This window comes from Amblyomma americanum, chromosome 10, assembly GCF_052857255.1.
Source record: "Amblyomma americanum isolate KBUSLIRL-KWMA chromosome 10, ASM5285725v1, whole genome shotgun sequence".
Classification (NCBI taxonomy): Eukaryota; Metazoa; Arthropoda; class Arachnida; order Ixodida; family Ixodidae; genus Amblyomma; species Amblyomma americanum.
The window spans coordinates 36,288,139-36,302,537 of record NC_135506.1 but is presented as its reverse complement, the minus strand read 5'-3'; the positions used below and the strand labels follow the sequence as shown (position 1 = coordinate 36,302,537).

At 49.6% G+C, this 14,399-nt stretch overlaps 1 protein-coding gene across 2 annotated transcripts in view; it reads right to left on the bottom strand.

Annotated features, from left to right (window-relative positions):
• Positions 1–437: 437 nt before the first annotated feature.
• The window catches only part of LOC144108840 (peroxidase-like), a 106,237-nt gene continuing 92,275 nt past the window's right edge, over positions 438–14,399 (bottom strand). For both annotated transcript variants that reach the window (XM_077642032.1, XM_077642031.1), the window contains exons 5-14: positions 13,762–13,897; positions 12,819–13,042; positions 12,143–12,340; positions 10,906–11,061; positions 10,013–10,117; positions 8,179–8,678; positions 6,838–7,148; positions 5,214–5,383; positions 3,873–3,978; positions 438–2,630 (exon numbers count right to left, since the gene is read on the bottom strand). In XM_077642032.1, the coding sequence (XP_077498158.1) occupies positions 2,549–2,630; positions 3,873–3,978; positions 5,214–5,383; positions 6,838–7,148; positions 8,179–8,678; positions 10,013–10,117; positions 10,906–11,061; positions 12,143–12,340; positions 12,819–13,042; positions 13,762–13,897 (1,988 nt within the window). In that variant the 3' untranslated portion in view covers positions 438–2,548. The remainder of the gene's footprint in view (positions 2,631–3,872; positions 3,979–5,213; positions 5,384–6,837; positions 7,149–8,178; positions 8,679–10,012; positions 10,118–10,905; positions 11,062–12,142; positions 12,341–12,818; positions 13,043–13,761; positions 13,898–14,399) is intronic.

Here is a 14,399-nt window from a genome sequence, read left to right as displayed (position 1 = left end):
CTTCCTTTACGGCGCGGTTCAGGTGTCCGCCGATATATGAGACAGATACTGCGCCATTTCCTTTCCCCAAAAACCAATTTATATTATTGCTATTACAGGCACTCCGTTATGAAGGACAACCTATGTGCACAAAGCACAAAATTTTTCAGTTATTTCTTTAATAAAAATGAAAATTACTTAAAAGTAATTGTTCGGCTATAGGAAGGCTAGTAAGAGAACAGAAAACGGTGATTATTACACATAATGATGGAATAATTATTAATTGAATGCTCACACTTGCCCCTTTATGATGAAGGGAGCTGTACACTCCCTCTTACTAATGCATTCATAATGCCGGGCTAAACATTTGCTTGTGCGTCGGACGTAACGCTTAAAATGAGCAGAGAATTTCATCTCCCAGGCTCGGCGTGCGCCCAGAACAAGGATCGAAGCAAACATTGCGCTGTGAAACAGTGGCAGCAGTCTGCCTTCTTTGAGCCCGGTCGGCTTTCTGCGCTGCCTGCTGTTCCTTTTATTGAAACTCGAACATAACACACGCACAAACATTTGGCCCTTTACATCGTTGTGAAAATTAAAAAAACAATAAACAATGGGCTGCCCGTTGGCGAGCACTACGACGCTTAAATGGCAGTATCGCTGAGGAACGTTGACGAGAATAAAAGGGACGATATGTGGTGAATGGGCGCAGCAACCTAAATTGGACGACTTCTTCTGAAAGCATGCAAGACTGCAAGTCTGCTTGGCTTCTGCATCCTGCAGTCAGATGTCAGGTGGTGGTACTTGCATCCTTGGTGCTTCGTCGCTGCTTCCATAATGTCCAGCGCTATTCGGATTCCAGGTCTCCTTGAAGACTTGCACAGAATGAAACGTACCTGACCCCTTTGACACCACAATGCAAATTATTCTCTCGCTTTCGTCAAGGTGACCTGTCCGCGCACAGTCTTAATGCTCAAAACACTGCTATATAGCTGGTTGCTCAAGCGAGAATGTTAATTTTCGGCAGGAATCCTGAAGCACTTGGTGTCACTTATGTGGTTCTGCATTGTAGCTTTGACCGCCTAACGCTCGATTTTTCTTAGTCTGCAACAAGTTTCCGCATTGCATATTGCGCGGCAAGGGAGCCTTGACGATTAAGGATGTGTGTCGAAGGAGTCTCAACATTTCTGTCAAGGGTTTTGCATCTCGTTTCTGAAGCATTAACTGAAGTCATCTCAGGTGCCAACGAATCGTATCGTTATGACGGCTGGGGACTGTGCGACCTTCAGGCGTGTTCGTGTTTTCCTGTCTATCCGTGTTGTAGACAGATTCCAGTAGCAACGCAGCAAGCTGAAAACTCGCTGTGCCTTGATGTTTAAAGGAAGTCGCTAGCTGTTGCTAAGTTTCCAAGAGTTAGCTTCGCGCATAACACCTTGCATAGCATTGCCACCGGAATGTACCTTTGCTACTAAAAAGAAATATTATAGTAACGTAGACTTTTGCTTACTGCAGCTGCCAGTGTCGATTCCGGCAAAGTACATAGCTGGCAAACTCAACAGACAACGTCAGCCGAACCTGTAAAAGGGGAGTGTTCTTTAGTGAGCTTTTTCACTCGCTCCTCTTAACTCCTTCAGGTCAGATGTAATAGCTTCCAATCGCTTTTCTTGCACGTGTTCACGTAGTAATCATAACCTAGTCCAAAAACAGTTGGCGCTAACTCTGTTGCTGGCGAATTCGCAACACCTGCGGTAATATCGCAGTTCATACAAAGATGCATCAAGCTCCACAGGTGCTAAGCCGCGCACCTTACCGCTTGTTTCGGGCAACGAGGCATTTAGTTTGCACCGCCGTCGTGGATTGATGCGCGTAATATTAATTAAACAGTTCCACCCGTCTATCACATGGGGCTTGGAGTGCGCTTATGCCACAAGAAAAGTGCGCGGACCGCTATCTTCTCTAGGCGTCTGTGGAGTCGGACTTCCTTTTCCTGCAGCATTATGACGGCTGTTCCGCCTTTGTGGTCGTCTTCTTGCTGCAAGTCTCTTCAGTAGGAGGGAAGTGGGCTCCTCAATCATTAATACCTGCTCAACGGTGAGCTAAACTGAAGGAAGAAAGGAATTTCTTCAAACATCCAACGCGATAAGCGGGACGATAAGGAGAGATAAGCTCAACCACTCGCGCAGCAAAGTGCGAAGTTTTCTCGACTGTCGCCACGGTGATGTCAGTCTTTTCGTGTCTTCCATCGATGCAGAGTGCACAACAGCGCACTGTTTCTCACACACAGGTGGCGCACACACGCACACACACAAACGAACGCGCACATCGTCCCCTCAAGATGGCGCCGTCACGTGGTCCCGCGCGCATCTTAAAGCTGTCCGGGCCGGGGAGGGCTGCCCTCGAGTCACAGGAAGTGACGTCACGAGCACGCGCGCACCGAGAGGTCCCGGGGAAGGGCACGTGGCCGAGGCGTAGCAGCAGCGGCGGCAGCGGGCGGTATGGCACCAGCGGCGCGGTCGTCAGGTGAGGTGGCGGACGGGCCGTCCAGCGGCGGCAGCCGCCAAGCCCGGCCCGGCTACGTGGTGGCGCCTGGCGGAACCTCGATCCAGGCGTCCATGTTGAGGCCCCGAAGGGTGGAGCAGGGCACCTCTGGGTTGCTGCACGAAACACGCCCGCAAACAACTCACAAAAGCGGTCATGCCCGGATGCATGATTTCGCTCTCTAGCATCTCAACTTTCGGTTAAGCAGCGCCGCGTAGTGGCAAATACGAGAAAGTGTATGAGAATGGGTAGGAACGCAACCGGAAACGCTCGTTCCCGTCGGCTATTGCGGAGCAGTGGACAAGTGCTGCGCTTTTCAACATGGTTGTTCGAATCCGCTTGCGAGTGCTCAAACACCTATTTTTACCGCGCTCCTGAGGCCTACTTCACAGCTGTAAGATCGGGTGCAAAAAGGGTGCACACCGCGTGAGCTTAGGCTTAAGTGCATCAGGGTGGCAAGTAACTAGGATGGCAAGAAACTAGGAAGCCTATATGCCTCCACACAAGAACGGTCAAGCCTTCGGCTGTCTTGTTGTCAAAAGCAGCCATAGTATGGCGGTACCATGCAGTTTAGACGTTGCTCGCTTGGTAACACAGCCTTCGCTCCCAAAACTTCACGCAAGAAAACAGACAGCAGCGTACAGCGCTTCCGTAGGTTGGTTCGTGTTGAGCTTCTGGGATGCCTTTGCGAAGCTAGGTCCTCACATAACACCGTATTCCGTGACGCTAAAGGAATGGTTGCTGCTAAACCAAAAACAAACATCGCTTATCAGTCCTTGTGTCCGGATCCAATAGATCAGCGCATTGTTCCGCCATTCCCATCGCATATACAGTGACTGATTCTCAGCACAACTTTTTTTTTTGTCAAGTTGGCTTTGCCTCATAAAGATCTTTTGTGCAGTGAAGCCATCTTTTTATTTTCATTAACGTGTCATTATTTTGCTTGCTGTCTATTCACAAATGTTAAGAGACCAGAAGCAGGCGGAGTAGGTGAGAGAAGTAACATGGTCCTTAACCGCTGGTCCTTAAGGGTAACTGAGTGGATTCCAAGGGAAGGCAAGCGTAGCACGGGGCGGCAGAAAGGTAGGTGGGCTGATGACATTGAAAAGTTTGCGGGGATACGGTGGCCGCAGCTGGCAAAGGACAGCGTTAATTGAAGAGACATGAGAGAGGCCTTTACCCTGCAGTGGGCGTAGGCAGGCTGATGACGATTCACAGATGACTTCATTAAATCCACTCTCTGTTATCGTACAAAATGTATTACTTAAAGAAATAATTTAGATAATTGATGAAAAAAGCACAAAAGATAAGCACGAAGATAAATACTGAATATGTTATCACCATAATGGGCAACGCACCTTTCGGACACCGTCCTGAGGACTTCCCGCTGCGTCATCTCGTGACCTATACTGTTGTCGCAGATTATCTTGGACAGCGTGGTCCTTCGCAGTTCAGTCAGCTGGGCTGCAAAAACAAGAAACGTTTACTACGTATCCACTCAGCGAAGTGGAACTACCACGTGCAGTACATAGCAGCTAAAGAAATTGGCTCAGACAGAATTCTCCAAACAGCATAATATCGTTGTCGCTCTCCGGGTGTTCACTTTCACATATGTACAACAGGTGAAAACAGCGCACAAAATAACCAAACCAAACTTGTGAACACCGTACTGCGCTCAACTCGAGGGCACCTGTGCAACTGTGCGCCTCGAGGAGAGAGGGGAGGGTGCTGCCTTCATTGTTTAGATGTTTGCTGCGAGGCTGATTTTCCAGTAGCCTGAAGTTCCCCCACAGAAGCAAGCATCATTCGTGTGATGTCTTGTATTGGACAACGTTAGATCTTCCATGGTTTGTTGGGTCATTTATGGCAGATTTTGCTCGTTTACAGGAAATACATTTATGTACTCGACACTGGTGTCCAGATTATTTCCACCTAATAAATATTATTTTCATGCGAAAGGTTTAGAAGCCCTTGGGCCCGAAATGCATCGTCGGTCATAACTTTCCGCCGTTGGCTGGAGGGAACTGACGACACCATACGGGAAGGGACGCCACTTCCGGCAATGGCATAAACAGCTGCTGATGCTATCTCATTGCCAAAATAGAAAGGAATTAGACCTGTCCCTCAGAATCACTGGGCTCCTGCGCAACGAGTTGATTTTGAAGATTATCTTCTAGCTTTTGTAGAACGTTTATTATTTGCTGCGTTTGTGGCACGCGCTTGTCAATCTCATTCAAACTAAAAGCTGGTAAAATTGTATATTAAGGCGATAGCCTTTAATGGCTCATACTGGCGTCCGTCCGTTACATTTTAGGTCACGTGACCTTAAGATTACGTGACCTTTGATGTCACGTGACCTAGGTCCACGTGATATCTCTGCCACGCTCGCGCCAGCTGCTCTCCTCCTCTGTCGTGAAATGAATTCATGCGCGGCAAATTCAAATCAGTGCAATGAGTCGCAAACGGCTTTCGCCTTCCCGCAGTTAAGAGATATCTGAGCGCCTCCAACGAATTTTATTATACAGATGTTTCACCTACAGCTTGTTTCGCTCTCTACTGCTTCACTTCTATTTTGAAAAGTTCTCTTCCTGCAATGATCCCGCTTGCAATTGGCAGTGTCCATCAATAACTAAACAAAGGAGTTCCCGTCTATAAGAGAATGCGCTCAGCTGCAGAGAGTAAGGCTTTACTGAACTTACCCGGCGTGAAGCTGCCGGCCTGCCCGCCGTGCTCGAAGTAGAAGCGGTCGCCGTACTTGAGCCGCCAGAACTGGATGCCCAGGATGCAGCCGAACGTGGGGCCCACCACGCCGCCGGGCAGCGAGTACTCGGACACGCCCCCCGTGAAGAGGTCGATGTCGTTCACGTGCCTGCGCGCCGGACATGCAGGTTTAGTGAGTCGTATTCGTCGAAGGCGTGGTGAGAGCGGATAGAGCTAGAAACTGACCCGTAAGGTAAGATACGCAAGCGTGGAAAGTTAAACGTACTGAACCCACATTTTAGGAGAACTTCTTGTTGGGCTAGTTGGTGCATTGCTTTTGAAGAACCTAGTTGCGCATTCAAAAGAGACAAACCCACAGCGCCGCTTGATCAAAATGCGCAGTGCGCTGTATCAAATATGTCGCATACGCGCGGTAAGCAGCTCACGGACAACAGGATAGCAACAGATCTGTTTGTCCAGAAAGCGTAAACGAGGGGCTGTAATGTGTATGGATACTTTTAAGGGCATCCCTAGGCTTTATATAGCTTTCTAAGATGCGTTAAGTGGCTCTCTCCAGATTCTGAATATACGCCTCATTAAAATCGATATCAACGCTAAATGTTTCCACCCTAGCCCAGTGCGTGCCACTCGGGGCCTCTCGAGAAGTGTAATAAATTTAGTAAGATGCTGTTGCAGCAAGCGGCGCACGGCATATCCGTAGGCTCAACTGGTTTTACATGAAACAATGCTAACTCATTACAGTAGTAACTTATTTATTCGATTATACACGCACCGCCTCTGTCTCAAAAACGTTGACCGAACCCACGAGTATTGGCCTGTAACCCTTCTGCTGTCTTGTTGCCTGCTTGACTGTGAGACCACCATATGACAATACCTTGATCATAGAACGTCGGCCCGCAGTCATAACCAAACTGTGCCAACGGACCAAGTCCCCCATAAACCGTAAGCCTTTTATTGCTAGGTCGTCGCTGACTTTTTCTCCATTCAAAAGCTGTAGGCAGGCGCTTACCTTGCCGAGGTCCTAACAAATGTGTGTCGAAATAAATGCTCCTTGTCTTTAGCCTCTCTTGCTCTCCTAAAATATTCTGTAAACTGGTGTATTGTTATTATTCAATCGAATAAGCGCAGTGAGACCTCACGCTACTTTTAAGAGCAGAACAGGGGGAGAAATGACATTTTACGCCAAACCCGGTATCGCGCTAGTTTTCCTTCAGGCATGTCCGTAGCATATTCGCGATCACAAATGCGTGATGTGACAATTATGCCGTTTATTGAGAAAGCTATGTCCATCGCTGATAAACCGTCTGTCTGGGACCATTACTGATCGTCGTTAATAGGAGACATTAATAATTGCATTCCTGATATCCCGTAACCTCATACGACTGTGCACCGAGCACACTCCTTGTACAAAGTTTGTCCGCCGCCACTCTCCAATATAATTAAAGTTATGAACACCATTAACTGGTTACATTTTGTTCTTTTGTATTCCCCCAATGCACACTGCATCGAGAAACCACATTTGAGTGAAGTAGTCGCTCGCTAGTTCTCCCCATGGCTCAACATACAGGCAGGAGAGTTCACGGGGCTGGCTTCACCACTCACGCGTAGAGCCTCTGCAGCCGCTCCCTGACCGGCCTGGGCATGGCGCTGTCCAGGTGCTCGAACTTGGTGACCCGCAGCCCGAAGCACCCCTTGAGGTAGTCGGTGTAGCCACGGACGCCGTGGTCCCGGCCGCGCTGGATGTTCAGCGAGATGAGGTCCAGGCCGAACGACTCGTTGTTCAGCCGGTACAGGTGGTTGGTCACGTCGTCGGTGATGAAGTTGTCGAAGCGCTGGGAGCTCTGCCGCGCCAGGCCCCGGATAACGCGCTCCATCAGGCCGTCGCGGAACTCGAACGGCCGGAAGAAGTGCTCCTGCAAGCCGAGGGGGCCGCGGAAGGAAATAATTTCAGAAATAGCAAGGATTCATACTGTCCTTGTGATTGAAGAGCACGGGCATGCTCATGTGCCCAAGAATGGAAACGCGGAAATGGTCTGCGACGCCTGTGCTTTTGGAAATGAAATTATTGTTGAACAATGAGCCGAAGTATTTAATTTAAAAGGGACAAATGCTTTACGTTCGCTTGTTTTCAGAAGGTGCAGTTATGTGCCAACGCGGAGAGTACTGTCGCCTAGAAAATTGCCGGTGTTCAAGCTAAATTTAACTGCTGGTTTGGTTAAACAGCGGCGTAAAACAGTCACAATTTAAGTAGGGGAAGGGTCCTCCCAGTACAGTGGTTCGTGCGTCACATGTGTAAGGAAAACGGGACCTGTCGTTATTCCCGGGCATCTCGTAGACGAAAGACTGCATACTTTCCCCTTTTTTCACAAAGCAGGATTTGGCTGCGAAGAATAACCCAATGGTGACGCTTAGGAGAATGAATTGAATCTGGCCTACAACGTCACAGGTAAAACAATAAGCAAAGAGTTGATGCTGGTTTCGTAATTTGGTGTGTCAGGCAGCACCGCTACCTTCCACTAGTTTTTCAAAGCCCGAAGGATGGCCTTCTGACACCTCTTACCAGCGTTGTAAAAGCTTCCAAATGTCTTCGATATGCCGGAAATTCATTACTATATTTCGATCAGTCAACGGCGATTCCTTTTACTACGGAGCAAGTCCCTTCTGTAGCCGTCACTGCTTCAAAATGAAAAGGAACATTACGCTGTTTAATCGCAAACCGTACAAATTATCCTTGCAAATTGGTAGTCAATTGGGCGCTTCAGAGAAGCATGAAATCGCAGCTATGAATTTAGAGTAAACTGTTGCAGCCAAAGAAGTAATAGCCGAAAGTAGCGATTATAACGGACAGCCGTGCCTTCCAGCTTCCTCAATTTAGTCACAGGATGCGGCCGCATTTTAAGGCGGACCTTCGCAACTCGCCTCCGTTAGGGACGCCCCGCTCACCTGGAGGGCGATGCGCGCCACGCGTCCCCTGGAGTCGATCTGCATGAAGTCCCCGTTGAGGATGGTGTGGCCGAAGCGGTACGCGGCGCCCGCGAACTCGTTCAGCATGGACGGGTCGATCTGGCGGTTGTACGTGGTGTACCCGTAGGGCAGCACCTCGAGGCCGAACTCGCGGTGGAACGCCTTGCCCACGACCAGCGGCAGGAACTCGCTGTAGGTGATCATCTGCAGCTGCCCGATGACGATGCGCCGGGCCTCCTGGTAGATGCGCTCGTCGTCCCAGTGTGGGTTGATGCGCGCCAGCCGCATGGCTAGCAGGTTGTGCTGGCGCAGCCACAGCGTGTGCATGGCCGTCAGCCCGGGCTGCTCGTTGACCCGCTCGTCTCCGGCGCGGAAGCACAGGTCGCCCAGCTCGGGCCGGCTGCACTTGTCCTCGGTCGGGTGGAAGCTGGCCGGGAGGATCATGTCCCCGCGACGGCCCACGTCGAACTTGAGGCGCCCTGCGAGTTGGGAGAGGAGGTTGACGGCTGTCGTTGCAGCGCGCATTTCACACTGTGTCAAGCAATGACGGTGTGGTATGGTATGGTATCGTATGGCTTGGTATGACAGGATGTGGTATACTATGGTGTATGGTATATTATGGTACGGTATGCTGTGGTACGGTATGGCATGGTACGGTATGGCACGGTACGGTATAGTACAGCTTGGTATGGTAGGATGTGGTGCAGTACGGTATGATACAGCTTGGTATCGCAGGATGTGGTATACTACGGTATGGAAGAATACCATGTCACGCTTTACGTGGCTGTCTTATGCCCCCAAACTGCACGTGGGTGAGGGCTCTGGACTAATTTCGACCACCTTACATCGCTTAGCACACGGACACCTTTTTACATAGAGCTTTCATCGAAATGCGACCGCCGCGGCTTGGATTTGAACTCGTGACCTCGAGCACAGTAGCTGAACGCCGTAGCCACTGAGCCACTGCGGAAGGTCACAACAGTGATGGTATGCGTGAGATTGGTGGTGTTTGTAGCACAGTTATGGACGCCAGGGACGCGTCAGACGGATTTGTGATATGTGCATGGTATACTACATCTATAACACAGGAATAAACGAGTCAGGGTGCGCATATAACTTCAGTTATAATAAGTGCATGATTGCCAGTGAGGATTCGTAGTAATCCATATTAGCCATGCGCTGCGACACCACTACAGCGCCCCGAACTATCGTTTCATTGTGCCTACCTTACACAGCGACCTGGATAAAGAATGCATATCAATTTTCTACCCAATAACGCAAAAATCTGAGGCAAAACGGGCTTCTGCAGTATCCCTATTGTCCACCTCTCTTTTCGACCTCTGCATAACATTGAACGTCCACACCAGTGACAGAAAACTATTGTCAAACATTTGAAAAGCATCCGCAATTCGACCCTTACCAGTTTTAAGTACGTCTTCAAGGTACGCGTACTCTCAAGAGCACCCCCAGTGTCGTAGCTAAAATGAGGCGTGGGAGCCCTGCGGTTAAGCTCGTAAAAATTTGTAAAGTAAGGCTGTCTTCCATATCCAGCGGGCCTTTTTAAGTCAAGTATCTAGTTCTGCAAGATAAGGCTTTAAAGGTCATTCGGGGCCAGCAGACAATTTAGTTAGGGAGATGAGGTTAAGGAATTCGCTCGGATGGCATACGGCCGCCACCGCTGCAGGACAGGGCTGGTAATATGAGATATAGAGGCACTTCGTCGCAGAGATGGAGGTGGACATGGGTGATGATGACCTTTATGGTAACTACACAGCGTCAATCTTGAAAAGAGGCCCATTGCAGAGACACTCACCGTCGCCCTGCAGCGTTCGTAGCTTGAGGCTGTCGTCGAGCGAACTGCCGTACACCTGGGAGCCGTCGATGAATGACGTCAGGGAGTCCATCTGCTGCCGCGGACCTGCGCCAGAGCACATGCCGCCACTCAGTCGTCAACGTAGGTACGAGTACGAGGCAAACAATCACTTTCAGGCTGCGCTGTTAGAGCTACCCTTTTAAGCGGACCATGTACAAGAAATGATGATCTCGCAAAATCTGCTCATCCTAGGGTACGGCACCGTAAGCCAAGGGTCTCAAACACGCCTTCCGCAAGCTGCGTGTGGCTCACGGCGACATATCATGGTCACTACCCAACAATTCTGGACAAAAGCTTTTTTGAGTGGGAAACCCTTGATGAGCGCAATTTTGTATATAATATATGTAATATTTCACTATAGCAATCAATATGTCCGCACATCAGCCAACGGCACTCTTGAATTCTTGTTTCTATTGATGTTTTTGCTGTCGTCAAGAGCGTTCCCCATTGGTTTTCTATGCCAGTCATAATTGTTCAATGCGATCGATGGAAACACCTTAAAAGAAAGATTTTGGTATTTAGCAGAAGAAATGACCCTTACCTTCAGTATTTCCATAAAGGTATCTTCCAATTTTTCAATTTTCAGAACTTTTGTCTGATAACGTTCGACAAGCTGAAGATTGAAGCCTTTGTACCGTAAGCGTCGCGCTAGTTATATATATATAATCATTATTCCACCTCTCGTCATCCCACCATTCGATTCCCTGACCCGACAGCGCTGCGTTTACATGAACCGAGTAACCGGTTTTCGACTCGACAACTCGACTCAACTCGACCCTGTCGAGTTCATGTAAACACCGTTAGGGAGCGGATTGAGAAAGGGCGGCACTCACCGAGGCTGCACAGCGGGCACCTGGCCGAGCGGGGGAAGTTCATGCAGTGCTCGCCGTACTTGCCGAAGAAGTGGTCTGTCGGCGGAATGTCGAATGAGAAGCAGCGCGGAGAGTTGCGCGTCTCCGTCGAGCAGCAGTCGATCACGTCGTTGGGATCTGCGCACGTGTCGGACGATCATCGTCGCGTGTCAGTAACCTTGGGCGATCCATTGCGTTAGTTTCGGATTCAACAATAACATTAGCCGCTTGGAGTAACCACAATTATCAGCTGACGGTTTGCTACGAATCAGCCTGCGTTATGCCGTAGAAGCAGCAGGCCAGCGGCAGTTACGCGGCGACGGTCTTAGTTCGCTGGATGCTTTGGCATGTAAAAACTTTTAATCAGCAATATTTGTCAGTTTATGAAAGGTAAATCTCATTTATTCCATAAAGTGTTGACCTGATTTCAAAAACCAGTGACATGTTTTTCTGTTTGGTTTGGTTTGGTTTGGTTTATGGGGGTTTAACGTCCTAAAGCAACTCAGGCTATGAGGGACGCCTTAGTGAAGGGCTCCTGGAATTTCGACCACCTGGGGTTCTTTAACGTGCACTGACATCGCACAGCACAGAGGCCTGTAAAATTTCGCCTCCATCGAAATTCGACCGCCGCGGCCGGGATCGAACCCGCGTCTTTCGGGCCGGCAGCCGAGCGCCGCAACCACTCAGCCACCGCGGCGGCTCACATGTTTTTCTGTGAAGTATATTTTTCTGTTGTTTTCTTGTTATCATTTTTTGTGTACGCTTCATTTCCTAATTGTCTTTTCTAATGATTTTTGTGTATGTATGTTGCCTGCTGCCCTGCAACGTAGGGGCCGAGGGGCATGCCAAGCCACAATTTCTGGCTTTTCTCCCTCTACCCTCGCCAAGTATACATTGGAAATAAATTGAATCGAATTGAATTGAAAATATTTCCGTCATCTCCTTAGTGGAAGCACATTTTAGATTTTCGATAATAATCTCATTAGACATCGTGATACGAGATCCTCTAATTTGCTTCTGACAGAGCGCAAAATGCCCAACGCCGAAGCATCAGCATTGTAAACGTTTTTTGAAACAGAAACGAAAGGAAGATCATATGGTTCATACAATCATTGTTAATCGTCGCGTCTTTGCTTGGCTTAATCTGTCTCCACCGCTCGAAGAGTATTCAGTGAGTGGTGATTGTGTGAGAGGGTGTACGGCGAGTATATATACTCACTGCCGAGGTCGACAATCTCTCCGGGCACGCTTGATATGGGCGCCAGGGCGAAGTCGTGGTCCAGGAACTGTCCCCACTGCATGAGCATGTGCGTGGTGTCCCGCGAGGGCCGGTCCAGGTCCACGTGCACCGTGGTGGACACCATTCGAGGGTTGGGCAGCTCGCCGCCGGTCTCCGAGATGCGCGGCGCCGACACGCCTGTGTGGTGATGGCGTCCGAGATTAGAGCATTACGAGGGTGATTGATTGGTTGGTTGATTGACTGACTGATTGATTGATTGATTGAATGAATGAATGAATGAATGAATGAATGAATGAATGAATGAATGAATGAATGAATGAATGAATGAAAAGGAATCTGTAAACGAATGGAGCGCAGCTGGAACCACACGATTAAAGCACCACTTGAACACAGGCATGGGAACGACGGTGGAAGAAGACATTAGGAGAGAACGAAAGGGTGAAAAGAAATATGAAAAACTGCGAAACAAGGAAGCGGGCTGAGGGTGTGGTAAGAGGACGTGGCAAGCACAATCCAGAAGACATACAGTACTGAGAAAGCAAAACAAAAAAGAAATGTCGGTAGAATGTGCTGCCATAGAAGAAACAATTGCGCGACAGAGAGAGAAAAGAAAACGCAGCTTGAGGAAGCAGTGAGAGAGCAACGGACGGCTCACCGTCTGCGTATCGTGGTGGCAGCAGTCGGCGCATGCAGGAGAAGGCGGCTCCCCAGTCCGGGTGCTCGAGGTTGTTGCAGGAGCCGTCTGCCTCGCGGAAGGGACCCTGGCGACACACGTGGTTGCTGAGCCGCTGGCAGCGCTCGCGAACCAGCTCCAGCCGCGAGCCAGACAGGTCGGTGCGCGCCAAGCCGTGGAACTCGTCCTCCCAGAACATCTTCATCCTGGCCGAGACGGAGGGAACAGTGGTATAGAAGCGGTTCGTTCATGTAGCACTCTTGTCATCGCCCTCATTCCCTCCCTCGTCACGAGGTGGAGGCGCCAGCTCAGAGTTGCCGCATTCTCCTCCTCATCATATTCACAGTCGGGGACAAAAGTCTCTGGACCACGTGTTTCCTAAAAAAAGCCGATGGCTAGAGATCACGCATGTGGAGGTGAATGTCAAAAGCTTGTTCTTTCACCTCCACAAGTGTTCACATCAGCCGGCGCTTAACAACGGAGCTATCGGCTTCGTTTACGAAGTACGAAGTCCAGACACTTTTGTCCCCGACAGCACCTATCTCCTCTTCATCTGTATCACTGCAAGTCAAAGGTTCTGGCGCAGAAACTATCATAAGATTATTGCTTATTTCTTTCCACTTGTTTCCTGCCATTTCAAGGTTTATTTATATTACCACTGTCACGTTGAAGTTCCGTGTGAGGCTTAGAGCCTTCTCTTGCGCACTTTGCACCTGGGCGCCTCTTGGCCGCAGCGAGTGAATGTTTTGATTCCTCGGTGTGTCTGCATCACAAGAGTTGTGCATTTCTGCTTAGCACATGATACCATGAAACGGCACGGATGGCGTTTCAAAACATTAATCGGGGATTGGGGCGCCATATCTCCTCGAAGTGTGCTTAATTTTTGGCTGCGGAACAGAGGTTCTCAAACAGAGGTCGGACTCACTTGTGTGACAGGATGCGCGTGGTCTCCTCGAAGAGGTGCGCCATCTCGTCCATGGCGACCGCCTTGTCCTTGGCGACCCGGGTCTGCATGTGGCGGGCCGACGCAGGGCACGCCGGCACGGGTGCCACCCGGAGACCTGCACCGCCATAACGGCAGCAGCACCGTTAGCGAGGAAAGTGTTTGAAAATAAATCGACGGCTAACCACAGAGCCCTTTGTACATTGCGTTTGCGTCCTGAGAGTGCTTGATGTAATCGATGTTTGATAGGTGTGCGTCCATTCTATGAATTCGCTATGAGAGAGCTGTTTCGTTTCATTGATTCATCAACATGATTACACCCACTGCAGGACAAAGGTCTATACCATATCTCTCCAATTAACCTTGTCCTGTGCCAGCTACCGACACCTTGTCCCCACAAACCCCTTAATCTCATTCGCCCACCTAACTTTCTGCCACCCCCTGCTACGCTTGCCTTCTCTTGGAATCCACTCAGTTACCCTTAAGAACCAGCGGTTATCTTGCCTTCGCATTACATGCCCTGCCCAAGCCCATTTGCTCCTTTTGATTTTGACTAGGACGTCATTAGCACGCGCTTGTTCCCTCAGCCACTCTGCCCAGTTCCAATTTCATAACGTTAC